The following is a 15556-nucleotide window of genomic DNA, read 5'->3' as shown; positions in this document are numbered from 1 at the left end:
ACAGTGATTTGTGTTCGAAAATCCAATCATTAGCAAATTAAATACACATGAATCATCATCATTGTTAAAATTAAACTTAGATCCAGATCCCACTTTTGTCCTTCACCCAAATAACTAGCCGTTGCACCACCTAGCTGTATTCCTCCATACACCATACTATGCCCCACCAACGGTCACATTTTCCATCTTCTCACCCAACTTTCAAATATGACCGTTACCCTCTCACCCCTATTTCTTCCCCCCAAATCCCACCACTCTCTTCACTTCATTCTTACAGCTTCAAGACATCTTGAACAAACAACACAACAAATTGTCCAAAAATTGTGCAAAAATCATCAAGATTTTGCTACCAATTTGAGCTAAATCCACTCATAACACACCCAAAAAAGAAATCCCATCAAAAATCTCAAAATGGGTCTAACAATTGTTTCTCCATCAAGCTCAGAACCTCATTTCAAGACCAAAAAACTGTTTCTTTTCAGCAATTACATGCTCTTAGCATCAGCTTCAAGCTGCATTTTCCTTACCCTCTCCCTCCGTCTTATCCCATCGCTTTGCGGCTTCTTCTTCATCATCCTCCACCTCCTCACCATCCTAGGGGCCTTAGCCGGGTGCCACGCCGCTAGCACGGGTGGCACCCGATGGTATGGGGCACATATGGCCGCTACAGTCCTTACAGCCATCTTCCAAGGTTCGATCTCGGTCCTGATTTTCACAAGGAGTGATGATTTCTTAGCAAGTCTTAAATCATATGTGGAAGAAAGTAGTGGTGTAATGATCTTGAAATTGGCTGGTGGACTTTGTGTAGTGATGTTTGTATTGGAGTGGGTGGTTTTAACTGTTGCATTCTTCTTGAAGTATTATACTGTTGTTGAAGGTTCAGGAAATCATGTTACTTTAGGTGGTATGAAGAAAAGTAGTGCTAAAGTTGGATCAACTGATGAAGAATTGGGGTATTTACCTTACCCTTCTGCTTCTCTTCATTAGAATTTTGACAAGATAAAAGGGGCATTGTTGTTAGATGCCACATTATATTGGTTGTTTTAGTTTCATTCTTTGAATTTATATTATGTAGTTGGTATTGAAATGTTTGTAATTTTGATGTTGTTTTGGTCTTACTATTATAGATTGTGTAAGATTCTTTACTACTATATCTATATGAGCAAATTGAGTTTGCATATTCTTTTATCAGTTCTTGAATTCTGTACTACTTCACATTAATCAGCATCAACAGCTGTGCTGTAACTACTATATCAGAGCATTGTTAAACATATGAGTTACTATATTTGCTCTTATTGAAGACATCATAAGGCGTGCGAATTCGAGCCAAAACACGTCGTGATCAGCTCGAGTTTTGCACATCAAAATTTACTCCAGAATTTATCATTGATTTTTGTCTTCATAGATTAGAGGCAGATCATATTCCAGTTTATAGTACTATACTACTATTTAGAACTTGTATTAGTATGACTGTCTGTGCCTTCAAAGTAAATGGTGCTGATGAAGTGTAATTTCAAGCCTTCTACAGAATATTTGTCTGTTGACAAGTAGTATAAGTAATACTTTCTCAAGTAAACAACTTCAATTACTTACACAGTTCAATTTCAAGAGGTTTCAGTGAAATTTCAATGCCACTGATGAACAGTGAGAATTATGGTGCTTGAGAAGTAGTAATGAGCAATCTTAAACATTTCTTATTCCATAGTCTACTGTGTTTCGATAGATTTTCGAAGAGTCTTGCTACATAACGAATTGTTCTATTGATGAAGCCTAAGCACAACTCACTCAACTCGAGTTCAGAAGCCGAAGCATGTGGGGAGGAGGTAGAGATGGCCAACAGTACGGGTCAATCCAACCCAACCCGCCTCTTGGGCCATGTTGGTTGGGCCTGCAAAAAAATCCGATCCAGACCAACTCGAACCATAAAATTGGTGGGTGGATCGTGTGCCAGATTTTTTTGAGCGCAGCCCACGAAATCCCGCTTCTAAAACCGTTCAGCCTATTTCACGAAACCGGTCCAGTCCAACCCAAGTAATTAACCAAATTATGTACATATTAATCAAATTGTATATATTTTAATCAGATTGCATATATTATAATTCAATCATATTCAAAAATAATGAAATTATTCATTAATATTAATAATTGTATATATTTTAATTAATTTTAAAGGTTTCATGTAACAATAATAAATGATTATATAATTTGAAAAAAATTCTCATGCCGGCCCGCTAGGCCTACGAACCGCCAGAACCGCTTTTCGAACCGGAAAAACCGGTAACAAAGCGGTGTTGGCCAAGATTTTTCAGCCTATGGACCAACCCACCCAAACTGTGACTTTCACGATCCGATCCTGGGCCGTGAAATCTCAACCCGGCACACTAGGGCTCACGAAGTAGCCCACACCAATAGCCATCTTTAGGAGGCGGCATTTTGGTTAATCCACTTTGCGCGATAATATTTTTGTAACCAAACAAGTAAAGGACTGCTTGAACATCTTATTCTGTCTCCAGCAACTTGTATGCACAAATCAAACAGGCTTTAAAACCCTTTAAAGAGTATTACTCTACATTGATTGGATTGCTTTCTTCTTTTGGATTTAAACATTCCTCAGTGATTGGTTTGCCCGGTTTGAACATCTAATATGGTCAATTCAAAATTAAGAAAAAGTTGAAAGTATATATTGCATTTAGTACTACATATAATAATTGCAAAAAAGATGAATCCAACAAGTTTTTGAACTTAAATCTAAACAGATTCAACATAGAGATAACCATACGAGGACGGAGAGGACAAAATTAAGCATACTAAACTACAGATTACTCATTTTCTTAAAGGACAAACAAAAGTATCTACAAAGACTTCACTTCTTTTCAGCCAACATCATCTTCAAACACAAAGGGATTACATAAACTGAGCTATAGAGAGAACATTAGAGAGGGTAGATGCATATAGTCTTCCTTCGATTCACCACCACAAGGACTTTTAAACGGTCAAGCTTTTACCAAAGATCCAGCTGAACGGCGCGAGGGATGCTTTTTTTGCCCGAGCTTGAGCTCTCTCCTCGAGTTTCCTAATCCTTGGAGCTAACCCACACACGAAATCTTGCGCTTTATGTCCCTCGCCTGAAAGCCCTGTCATTTTTTCCACATCCCATCTCTGGACTAGAAATTCCAAGATGTCAGCATAATCCCGGGCGGTGTAGACTCCAAGGCGTTGAGCAACAGACGAGTAGTTATCAAAAAGATTGTCATCCAGACCGTCATACATCAAGTGTGCGGGCATAGAAATCTTCTTCCTCATCATATCGGCTAGAGACAAGATTGTGCCATCTGGGTCAAGCTCAAAGAGCTTCTCAACTATTTTTGTGTAGGCAGTTTCATGACGTTTTTCATCTGCCGCAATAATCCCGCACACCTGTGCCAGTTTAATATCACCATGATCTTTGGCTAGCCTTGCAGTATTACCATGAGAGATGAAGGTAGCTCTCTCTTGGAAGGAAGTGTAGATGAAGCCAAGATAGGGGTTGTTCTCAGTTTTCGGATCCTGCAAACGACAAAAACTCAAGATGATGAAACCCAGAAACAGTAGAATAGCAATAGGCAAAAAGAAAGATGTGGACCAAGGGGATCTCTGAGATGGAAGAAAAGACACAGAGTCCAATATACCAGGAGGTTCTCTTCCAAGATAACTCAAGTAGTTCGAAAACCCCAAAACGCCTCTATGTATGTCAACAACATAAAAAAAATATATACCCCGAGATTGGATTTTTTTGCTTATATATGAGATGGACTTATAATCACTCGGGATCCCATCATAGATGGACCTTAAAAGAATGCATCACTTCAAGTCAAGTCACAAAATGCAAGATCTTCAAGTGCTTTTTCAAACCTAAAGTTTCACAGAGTTATGTCACATTTGTAAACCTCAAGGAGTCGAAATCATCAATAAACAACTTAATATTAAGAACATATTTATTTTGATGAGCAAACAAAACAAAATGTGCTTCACAAATCTGCCAGTAAACGGAGCAAGCATGAGGTAAGAATCTCACCATTCCGGAACCTATCAGGTATTGGATTGTCTTCTCGATTTGCTTCATGTCCACTCGTCCAGAAAGGTAAAGATACTTGTTCAATAGATCACCATGCCTGTTCTCTTCAGCGGTCCATGCCCTGGTCCAGATAGCCCAAGGAGACAGACTCGCACCAGTCTCATCCCGAACTCCATCCAATGTGTTGAGCATGGTTTGATAAGTTGGAAGGGCTTCTTCTGTAATCATATCCCCAACCAGAACAACAAAATAGTCATCAGAAAGTTCTTTACTTCTTTCCCTCAGCTCCTTGACTTGCTCTTCAAATCCTTCTGATGCAGGGTCTGGCAGATAATCTTGTGGTTGCCAACACTTCTCAACAGGCTTCAGAAGTACCAGAATATTTTCCTCAGCCCAATCTTCTAGAGACTTGAACATCTCAATCTTTTGGGGTGACAATGAGTGAGTCTTCTGCACATGCACTTCTTTTGGAGGCATGTATGGCTTCTTACCATTTGGAATTTCCCTATATCAAGACGACTATTGAGTCAGGCAACTAAAGCAATGAGAGAATGTGTAAAGCAACAAAGAATGGTTGTATTGAATGGAGCAAAGAAACTTTCACAGTATATCAACTATATATGCATTACATGTATAACAGAAAAATGTTGCCAGCAATGAAAAGACAGCATCTACAAGCAACATCAATAGATAAAGACTCCGAATCAGGGGATGGAGCACCGATTAGTTTCCATCTTTCACCTAGGTGGGAGAGGTTCAATTCTCATTTGGGCGGGTTTAGAGGAGATTATGAATTTATGGGTTGGTTGAATTTTAGTACAAAATTTTAGGTACTCCTACGAACAAAATGTTCCCCTCTCACATAAAACAGCTCACATGCACTCCACATGATCTTTTTCGTTTATTATGTGCGAGGAAGAAATCTGTTCACGGGAGAGATGGTATTCCAGATCCCTGTAGAAGCCTACAACGACATTGCTGTAATCTAAGTCACCATAATATAACCAACAGCCAAGACTGCAAATAATCAAACAAGCGTATAGACACCCACAGAGATCTGGTCCATCAATTGAGCAGCCAAAACTCAGGAAAACTGATCCATCAAACTGAACCAACTGATTGCAATCACAAAAAGTTGGTTATAAGGATGTGAGATATTAAACACTAATAATCAAGCAAAATGACTGATACTGGACATTGTAATGAATGGACACTGCAATTACCATGATAGCACTCAGTGCACCTGAGGGAACATTAATTGACCTAACACATTAAAGAGCTTTACCAATATCAGCAGCTTTTATCAAAAAATTAGAAACCAAATGAAGATCCGCAATGTATATGTTCTGAGAAAGCTACATTATCTAGACTCCACTACTACTCTACTAGTGTCGAACACAGCCGCACACAGTACGTGTCCAAGTGTACGACTCGCCTATTTTTACAAAAAAAAATTGCATGTTTGTGTCTAAAATAAGAAATCGCTAAGGGTTCATACTTCATACACACGTCGGATTCGGATTGACATGAGTCAACATGGTTAAGTCAAAAACAGAAACCTAAGGTGTCACAGGAAATGTAAGGTACATTTTAGTGATTATGTTCATTGAGAATTCATCTTTTTTTCCAGTCACATAAAAGTTCAATAGTCTGGAAAGTTCTACTTCCTCCATTTCATAATACTCGCTACACTTTTTATTTCTTGCTACACTTCTTTTTTTGGGCAACGAACTCTCTCTATCTCTCTCCACTCACATGGATCCCTTTTCTTTTTCCTCTCTACCTCCCTCTTATCCAAAAATTGCCTAGAAATCTGTGAATTGAAAAAGTATAGCGAGTAATATAAAACAGACAAAGTATATCACTTCAAGCAACAGAAAGGACCAGCTCACAGAATACACAAGTCCAACTTCTGATAATTTATCTCTCAGCACTAAGAAGATAAAAGTAGTCAACTACCAGGACCATTTCTACCAAGATTAAAAAATAGGGAAACATAACTAAAAAATTCAAAACTTATTTGTCATCAAATGCAGCAAATAGTCGGCAAATGTCATGCACAAATGATAAAATTCACAGAATTTTGACAACTGGAACATGACAAATTCCCAATGACAATAACAAAACAACTTCTTTAAATTTCAATAAAAATAAAATTATATATTAGGATGACACCAAACAAAATCCCATGACAATAATTGATCTCACTAGTGAATCATAAAAAGAGACAATTTTCCACTCTTCTCCCACGATGATAGAACATCAAAATAAATTAGTACTAAAATTCATGCATGTAATAAATAAATGAGTGATTCATAATAATATATTAGAAAATAAAGCAGCAAATGCAAAAACAATGAATTATAAAAGAGACAATTTTCCACTCTTCTCACACAATGATAGAGCATCAAAATAAATTAGTACTAAAATTCATGCATGTTATAAATAAATGAATGATTCATAATAATATATTAGAAAATGAAGCACAAATTATGTATAGTATAACTTGTCAGAGTAAGGAGAGAAAAATCAGATAAAAATGGAAGAAAAATGCTTAAGAAAAAGACTAAAACAGGGTAAAATTATATAAAATAATTCTACAACATAGAAAATAACGAAATAAAACTTCACCTACCACCGCAGCAAATACTCTACAAATTACTCAAAACACATGCAAAATCAATCGACATTTTTTTTCCAAAAAAAAAAAACCGAAAATTGGGAAATTCAACTTAACAAATTGAACTAAAATCATAACAAAAACAAAAACTTCATCAAATCAAAATAACCAATCAATTCAAAAGATACTCAATTCAAAAAAACTGGCATAAAATCAATCAAAAACAACATACAATCAACAAAATTCAAAACCCAGAAAAAGAAATTCAATCAAAGCAAAACCCACATCATAAAACATCAAAAAAATGATGAAAAATTACTTTAAAAAGTTGTTAAATTAAAAAAAGGAGCTAACTTGGAAGTGATGCCAATAGTAGAAGCCATGGAAACTATATGAGGAGATCTGAGGACACGAGATCGAGGATTTCCAAAGGAAAAATTAGATTTTGATGAGTTAAATGTTAATGGGTTTTGAAGTTTCAATGCCATTATTTCTTTTTTTTTTTGTGGGTATAGAAGTAGTTGTTGCTTTTTTTCTGTTTTTTGTACTGATAATGTAATGCTAGATTTTTTTGGTGTGAAATTTAGAACTTAGTTTAATTCCTGAAACAGGAATAAAAAGTGGAGAGAGAAAAAGAGGGAGAAGGACGATTTCAACGAGGAAAAGAAGAGAGCAGAGTGTACCAAAATGGTTGGGAGAAATGGAGAAAAGAGAGGCAAATATGTGGGATTATAAAAGAGGAAAGAAAGAGTGTACATTTTTATATTAATTGACCGACATGAGAGGGAAATTACTAATATGCCACTGATTAGTGCTAATTGTACTTTGGGGTATAATTAAAAAAAATATGGTACATCCAAGGTGGTATGTGTAAACCATTGCCTAATTTACCTTGTAAAATAACAAGATTAGTTGGTGTAATGAACATTGGTTTAATTAGATCTTGTCATTAGGATTAGGGGTGTTCATGGGTGGTTAACCGTACCGAAATAAAATTTCGGGACGGTAACCGGAAGTATCGGTTCGCCATATTTGCGAACCGTAACTGTAACCGTTCAAACGGTAACCGCATAAACGGTTAACCGGTTTTTCGGTAGGTTTTCTGGTTAACCATTAACGTTAGTCAAGTTTTATCAAATCAGTTTACTTATTTATATATTAGATTTTAATTTTTTTTCAACCAAATATACCATTAAACCAAAATTATCTATAAAGACAATATTGTTAAAAACATTCCACACCATAAAATATTACGATATAATAAAATACATATTTCTAAGTTCTAAGAAAAAACAAACACAAAGACATTAAACTATTACATGTTAAGCACACTACCAGTCTGCCACACACTTCACTGTGAGAATTGAGAAGTTAAAAAAAAAAAAAACAGCAGTAATTTTGCTTCATTTTTTCTCAGGGATGCTGGATGGCGTGGATGCTGCTAGTGCTTAGTCTGCTTACTGGTTACTTGCTTAAGAGTCTTCATTATTTTGGACTTGGGCTAACTAAGTAACTAACCAATATTTTTGAATTTGGCTTACTCTCCTCTAGTCCTCTACTCCTCTTAGGCTCTAATTCTATTAGCCTTAGGCAAGTTACCAATGACAAGTGAAGTCACATACTACATGTCTACACTTTATAATTAATGTCTTTAATAAATAAATTTATCCGGTTTTTCGGTTAACCGTTTTATAAAAAATCATAACCGTAACCGTACCGTTTAACCATTATTTTTACCGGTTCGGTAACCGAACCGTTCAATCCCAAATTTCTCGGTTCGGTAACCGCCCATTTTAACCGGTTTTTTGAGTTTTCGGTACGGGATTTCGGTTTCGGTTTTTTGTGAACACCCCTAATTAGGATGGTTTTTGAGGTCTTACGGCCTGTTTGGTAGTTGGTTATATATGGTGGTAATGGGAATGAATTTTTGCGTAATTTTATTCTTGAATTTTCATTCTCATCCAATTGCTTGCTCATGGAGAAAAAATATCTACCCATGGAGATTTTAAGGGTGGTTCCCTAATAAAATTACATTTAAAATTCACTCATTACGCAATTTATTAACGACTACCAAACAGGTCGTAAGGCGTACAATCTTTTTATCTTAAATTTTTTTTAGGTTTATTAAGTTTTAGTAAGTTTAGTTTAGTTTACCGAAGTTTGGATAAGTTCTAACATCTTGTAAAATGCAGTTTTATAAATGTCAATAAGTTCAGCAAAATATAAATGACGAAAATATACCTTATATATGATCCTATGTGAGTACAAGTACTTTTTTTTATTATTGTCAAGTTTGGTGTGTGATTACAACTACTTTTATTTTAAGGTAAGGAAAATTCTCCTACAAGAAGGGGGACAAATTGGGGGTTCTTCTTGCAGGTGGCGAGAATCGAACTCTTATCATAAGAGTAGAAAGAGGGTTTTACGACCATTAAACAAACCTTGATCCTCATGTGAATACAAGTATACAACTACTTAAGCACCTATAAAGTATGTATATAAGTGCACATGTGCTAGATGTATGATTGCAGATTAAGATACATGATTATCAATCTCTATTATATAAGTCAAGGGAGGAGGTGTGGTGTCCTATTTTGAAGTGACTAAAATATCCTTAATGATCTAATTAATGGAATGAAAAAAATTACAAAAGCAAATCATTTAAAAATTCTCATTCCAACTTGCCATTTAAAACAAGTTTAAAATGGTATATGCATCAAATACTTCAATCAAAAATTAAATGGACAAAATTTTTACCTTATAAAAAAAAGATAGCATACATAACGTGCAATGAAAGTCTGAACATTCTCCTTTGATACTCTTTTTTAGTTAAACCAACTCTATTTTTGTTTTTCTGTCAATATTCATTCACAAAAATTAATGTTAACAATCACTCAACCTTTTTATTTTTTTACATTAGCGAATTAATATATCTAATCCATCTAACTGTTGAATTTTTCACATTTAAGTTTAATCATAAATAAAGTACGAATAGAATATCTATAGAATAACAAATTTTGAAATTAACGCACGCATCGCGTGCATATGAAGACTAGTAAGTACTTAAACGATCAACAATTGGGTACTTATATGGCCCATTTTTTACATTCTAGATATTTATGAGCATTCGAGAAGAATAACTAATGGGAGTTTTAAGGCCTGAGGTTTGTGGTGTATGTCAGTCTCGATAATTCGTTATTAAATACCCTTTATTTAGAATTGGGAAAATAACTCAACTCATCTTAGGTTTAAATAAGTTCGCATAAACAAATTTTAAGAAGTCCTATATACATGTTTACATCAATGCATCCGTCACTGCGATCATACGTACCTTAAATCTCTAAATAATAGGTCAATATTCCCTTCTTTCTCTTTAAATCTACATGTTCTAATTTGTACTTTGCCTTTATTTACGAAGTCTAATTTGGGCCTTTCGCCATTAGTCCATCACGTACTGGTTATTTTTATACAAAGAAAATAATCATGTGGATCTTGTTAGATTATCAATATATGTTTACAAGATATAAATTTTATATAATTTTTACTCATTTCTGATTAAATATACTAATGATCAGGGTTATGGGTTGACAATCGTAAAATTTCAAAACGTATGAATTTAAAAGGAAATAGATAGTATTTTGTATACCTTTTTTTTTTTTTGGTGAGAAGAAGTGGTCCGGACCACGTTCGGATCTTAATGGACCAAGCACTTGAGATTAGGGGGGAAGGGTAAAGGGAATCCCTAAAATGCCTCGAATGAGGATAGAACCCCCAACCTTGAAGTTGGAAGGATGTTCTCCTTACCACTAGACTAAGTACTACCTCGTAGTATTTTGTATACTTGGGCTCGTGGACTGTGAGTCTGTGACAGCAAGAGGTATTCCACACATATCACTTGTTGGCACTTGCACACCAATATGAAACGTATGAAATGCATGCATCACATGCAATGTCAATATGTATTTTCCCACAAGTACACTAAAGTATATAGTGAAATATGCTACGAAACTTGACTCAAATGGTTAGGACATGTGCTTGTTGCATTGACCTTTTGACGTCATAAATTTAAGTTTCACTTAGACTCTTTGGGCGGAAATTCTCTTAGAGCATCTATAATGATTGAAGGGATAGACTAGCTTAGCTTGCAAAATATAAGATGAAGCCACTAGCTTTATCATTGTGAATAGTGATAAAACGTTCATCATGAGCGGTTATCACGCCCACTCACAGTCATATATTATTAAAAAAGGTCGATGTGATATTTTTGTCAGGAAAAAAAACAGACCTATGTTTGTGTATTTGAAACCCGTGTTATTCTTAAACCAACCCAAGTTTGTGTGTTTGAAATCCATGTGTTTGTTAACTCAACTTATGTTTGTGAAAAAGTACACGTGATCTCTGTCATAAAGCAAAACGTTATATTGATTTGTGTGTCTCATTCAACTCCCCCCAAAGTACATTTGATTATTGATACGAACCCATGTTTGTGTATATGAAATCCATGTTATTGTTAAATCAATCCCTGTTTGTGTGTTTGAAATCCATGTTTATGTGTAACTCAATCCCTGTTTATGTAATTGTTAAATTTCCTAATATTATATTGACTTTATTTAATTGTTAAATTACCACTTTACCCTTTTGTAATTATTGAGTTACGTATTTACCCCTCTGAGTAGGCGGTGATAACCGCTCATGATAAGCGTTTTATCACTCCTCTTATCATTATAGAGCTACAAGCACGTGTAGCTTGGAATAACCTTGTAGCTGGGCAAAAAGCTATAGAATATCACAATAATTGTTCATGTTAGTATTATTTGGGCACATTTTGGCAAGTAGGACCTATAAAAGGTAGAAGTGGTTGTGATTTTCTATTGGAGAAGTTATAACTTGAAATTATATAGTTTGGAAAATCTGATGCTACATAACAAACTACAAGTGATTATGGCTTACCGAGTACCGTTATTTAGGGGTGCGTACCGGTCAAGGACCGAACCGGACATGAACCGGCAGGACTGATGGATTGGAATTTGGAAAAATTTTGGACTTTTTCCGAACCGGTGCGGATTTGGACCTATTGGACCAAAATCATCTTTTTTATATGATTTAAACATATTTATAAATTAGATACATTAAATATAAGAATTTTAATAACAATATTACTAAAAGTAATAAATCGTAGGTTTTTAACATATAAACTTTTTTTTTACTAAAAAATCAGAAATTCCGGTCCATTGTCCGGATCGGAATTTTTCGTGTTTAAACCGAATCGGAAACTCGAAAATAAGATTTTTGTGAAACGAGGACCGGACCGAAATCTTCAATCTAATATGATCCAAATTCCAATCAAATTTGATCCAAATTTTGATTTGATCCTGATCTTTACACAATCCTACCGTTATAAATGCTCCTATCTCACATTCTTACTCCTTCACAAATCACACCCTCAATACCTCTAGTCTAGATCGTCGAGTTGGGAGAACCCTAATAGAATACTAATAATAGAGTCCATTACAAGACCTAATTTCGTCACAGTGCACAAAATACGTCGTAGAATATTGCTTTAAAACGTAAGCGCAACATAGTTTTTGTCGCCAAACTGAAATAGAACTAGTTAGTTCTTAGTTCTTAGTTCTTACATCATACTGTAGATGAATTTTAGGAGATTTTTTTTCCAAGAGAATCTGTGGCCCCCAAGTGGCACAACATGGCAGAAAAATTGATTTCCAAACTTGAGCACAAGTTTACAAATCTTTGTGACATAGTAATACTACTTCCTCCGTCCCAAAATATAGTTCCTATTTCCCTTTTTTTACGGTAATTTATGCAAATTGGGATAGTAAAGATTTTTTGTTTATTTAAATAAATGTTGTATGGGAAAAGATGATTTTAGGAGAGAGAATGAAGATAATTGGTGAAAGAGCATTAATTGTAACATTTTGGTTGAATAAACAAAGGAAAAAACAAAATTTAAGAAGCAAATAAATGATGGGACACGATTTTTCTAGGCAAATTACGGAAAAATGTGAAACTAAATATGGAAATGGGAACTATATTTTGGGACACCCAAAATAGAAATGGGAACTATATTTTGGGACGGAGGGAGTATTTTTTTTGGTCCTACTGCGAGGAGTTTCCCATCACCTTTGGCGAGTGGACTAATCTCCTGCGGGAGTTTGCATGGGTACCTCAAAGGGCAGCATCCCTCTCAGTTGGGATTTTTTCCATACCCAAGGCTCGAACCCGAGACCTTGGTTAAGGAGCGAGAGGCCCTTAACCACTCACGACAACCCCAGTTGGTTAACATAGTAGTACTATAGTACTCCCTCCGTCCCATAATATAGTGCTTGTTTCTTTTTTCACGGTCTCCAAAACGTAACTTTGACCTTTAATATCTTCAATTCCTTATTAATAAAAAATATAAAAATTGAATTATGAAACTACACATTGAGACGAATCTAACAAGATCCTACATGAATATGTTTTTTTATATATACAAATGAGAATATTCGGTCAAAGATTTTAAAGTTTGACCACCAAAAATGAAATAGGCACTATATTATGGGACGGAGGGAGTAATACTTACTTGCATGTATGATGTATGATGTATAACAAATACAATTTCAGTATTTTTTTAGTTGCAATATTTGATGTTGTAACATTATTCATCAACCAATTTTGTTAAATTATCTCGCATTATTATATAAAAAAAAACATAGTCAAGTGGAGTCTTGTTAGATTCGTCTCAATGCGAAGATTCCAAATATCAAGTTTTTATAATTTTTATTTATAACCCAATAAGAGATATTAACATTCAAAAAAATCGTCTCAACAAATGTGAAAAAGCAGATTAGATGATGCAACTAAAAAAATACAATATACAAACATACAAAATTGCTCATGAAAGAACAACCTCCAATCCCCCATTAAAAGGAAAATTACCGTCAAAATTCAAAAAATTACTGCAACTTGACTTGATTCACCATCTAATAAATATAGTTAACAATGCCCAAATCCAACTTTACCTATTTCTTCTTTATGATGAATTTAATCAAATTAATGCAACTCAAATTAATCCACAATCTAGTTTACTGAATTCAGTAAAGCTCTTTTTTTTTTGGTATGTGAGAATTGATAACGAAAAAGTATTTCATATTTCAAAAAAGAAAAACATAAATTAAAAAAAGATATCTAATCGTTGTAAAGTGATGCTTAAGAAATTGCTACTTACCGTTCTAAATTTTATTTTAATTTAGTTTATGGAGTAATTTTATTATTAGTTTTCGCATATAAAAAAAATTAAGTCCAATTTATGACAAAAGTAAATCTCTCGTCAAACACTATTTCACAAACACTACGTTTCAACATTTTAAGAGTTTTGACTTGGTTAAAATACTAAAAACTACTTCAAAAACTATTGTCAAACATGCCTTTATTATTTCTTTTATGTCAATAATAAGCTCTTGGCTAAACACATTATGCAAAGATGGATATGGTTTGATGACAAATTTAGGGTGCGTTCTATTCAACTTATTAGACCTGAACTTATTGGAACTTATCTGAACTGAACTTATTGAACCTGAACTGAACTTATTGGAACTTATTAAACCTGATTGGACCTGATTCAACTTATTGGACCTGATTGGAACTCATTGGACCTGATTGAACCTGATTGACCTTATTGGACCTTATTGGAACTTATTGACCCTGATTGAAACTTATTAGACCTTATTGGACCTGATTGAAACTTATTAGACCTTATTGAACCTGATTGAAACTTATTTAACTTATTAGACAAAAACATTGACCATGAATAACATAAATATTACCACTAACGTAAATACTACCCCTCAAAATTTTTTACGGAATAATAATTATTATAATTCGTCCTTTAAAAAATAATTATTACTTCCTCCGTTCCATAATAAGTGAAACATAGAGATTGGGCACAAGATTTAATAAACATCACTTTCAAAAGCCAAAAAGTCATAAAATACCCTTTTCATTATCACAAGGAGGAGAGAGAAAAGCAAACCACACAAGTTTGTGATGGGTATTCTTGTCATTTTATAACTTTCTTTTTTCTATTTAAGGTATGTTTCACTTATTTTAAAACGTTCTAAAATAGTAAGTGTTTAACTTATTATGGAACGGAGGAAGTATTAATTATTATCTCTTATGATAATTAATCTAACAAAAAAATTACTATTTATATATTTGCCTATACATAACTTTCATCACTAATACTCCCTCCGTCCCTTAATAGAGTGCCCATTTCTTTTTTGGACACTATTCAAAGGTAAAGAAAGCCCTCAAAAAATATTTCTAATATATAAGAAAAAACATAGTCATGTGGGTCTTGTTTGATTCGTCTCATTACGTACATTAAGAAAATCAAACTTTTATAATTTTTACTAATATGAAATTAAAGATATTAACGATACAAAACGTGCATTGGCAAATGTGCATTGGAGAAATGGGCACTCTATTAAGGGACGGAGGGAGTATATCTAATAGTGTTGTTCTAATTTTATAAAACACTAGTAGAAAATCAAAAAATTAATTTTATAAAATACTAGTAAAAACTAATCTAAGATGAGCAAAAGTATAATACTATCATTGTGGTACTTTAATAAAAAATTCTAATAATAACATAATCAGCTAAAGTAATATGAATAATAAAATAATGACATAATACAAATAAATAATAAAATATAGACACTAATAGAAGTATAATACTATACATTGTGGTACTTTAATAAAAAATTCTAATAATAACATAATCAGCTAATAGTAATATGAATAATAAAAATAAATCAATACAAATAAATAATAAAATAATAGACATAATACAAATAAATAATAAAATAATAGACACTAATGCA

General features: G+C 33.9%; 2 protein-coding genes across 2 annotated transcripts; one reads left to right on the top strand and one right to left on the bottom strand.

Moving 5' to 3' along the window:
* Nucleotides 1-247: 247 nt before the first annotated feature.
* LOC104890176 (hypothetical protein) lies at nt 248-1191 on the top strand. Its single transcript, XM_010675566.4, has one exon. It carries the CDS (start codon nt 412-414, stop codon nt 985-987), a length of 576 nt encoding a protein of 191 aa, XP_010673868.1. The 5' UTR covers nt 248-411; the 3' UTR covers nt 988-1191.
* A 1468-nt stretch (nt 1192-2659) lies between these two features.
* Nucleotides 2660-7412, bottom strand: LOC104890177 (stearoyl-[acyl-carrier-protein] 9-desaturase, chloroplastic). The gene is made up of 3 exons (XM_010675567.3): nt 7029-7412; nt 4055-4559; nt 2660-3546 (listed from the first exon to the last, which is right to left on the bottom strand). The coding sequence occupies exons 1-3, from the start codon at nt 7160-7162 to the stop codon at nt 2986-2988; spliced, it is 1200 nt and encodes a 399-aa protein (XP_010673869.1). The 5' UTR covers nt 7163-7412; the 3' UTR covers nt 2660-2985.
* Between the last annotated feature and the right edge of the window lie 8144 nt (nt 7413-15556).

The sequence above is a fragment of the Beta vulgaris genome, chromosome 4 (genome assembly GCF_026745355.1).
Source record: "Beta vulgaris subsp. vulgaris cultivar EL10 chromosome 4, EL10.2, whole genome shotgun sequence".
NCBI lineage: Eukaryota > Viridiplantae > Streptophyta > Magnoliopsida > Caryophyllales > Amaranthaceae > Beta > Beta vulgaris.
Note: the sequence above shows the minus strand (reverse complement) of the source record. Positions and strands in the feature narration are given on the sequence as shown.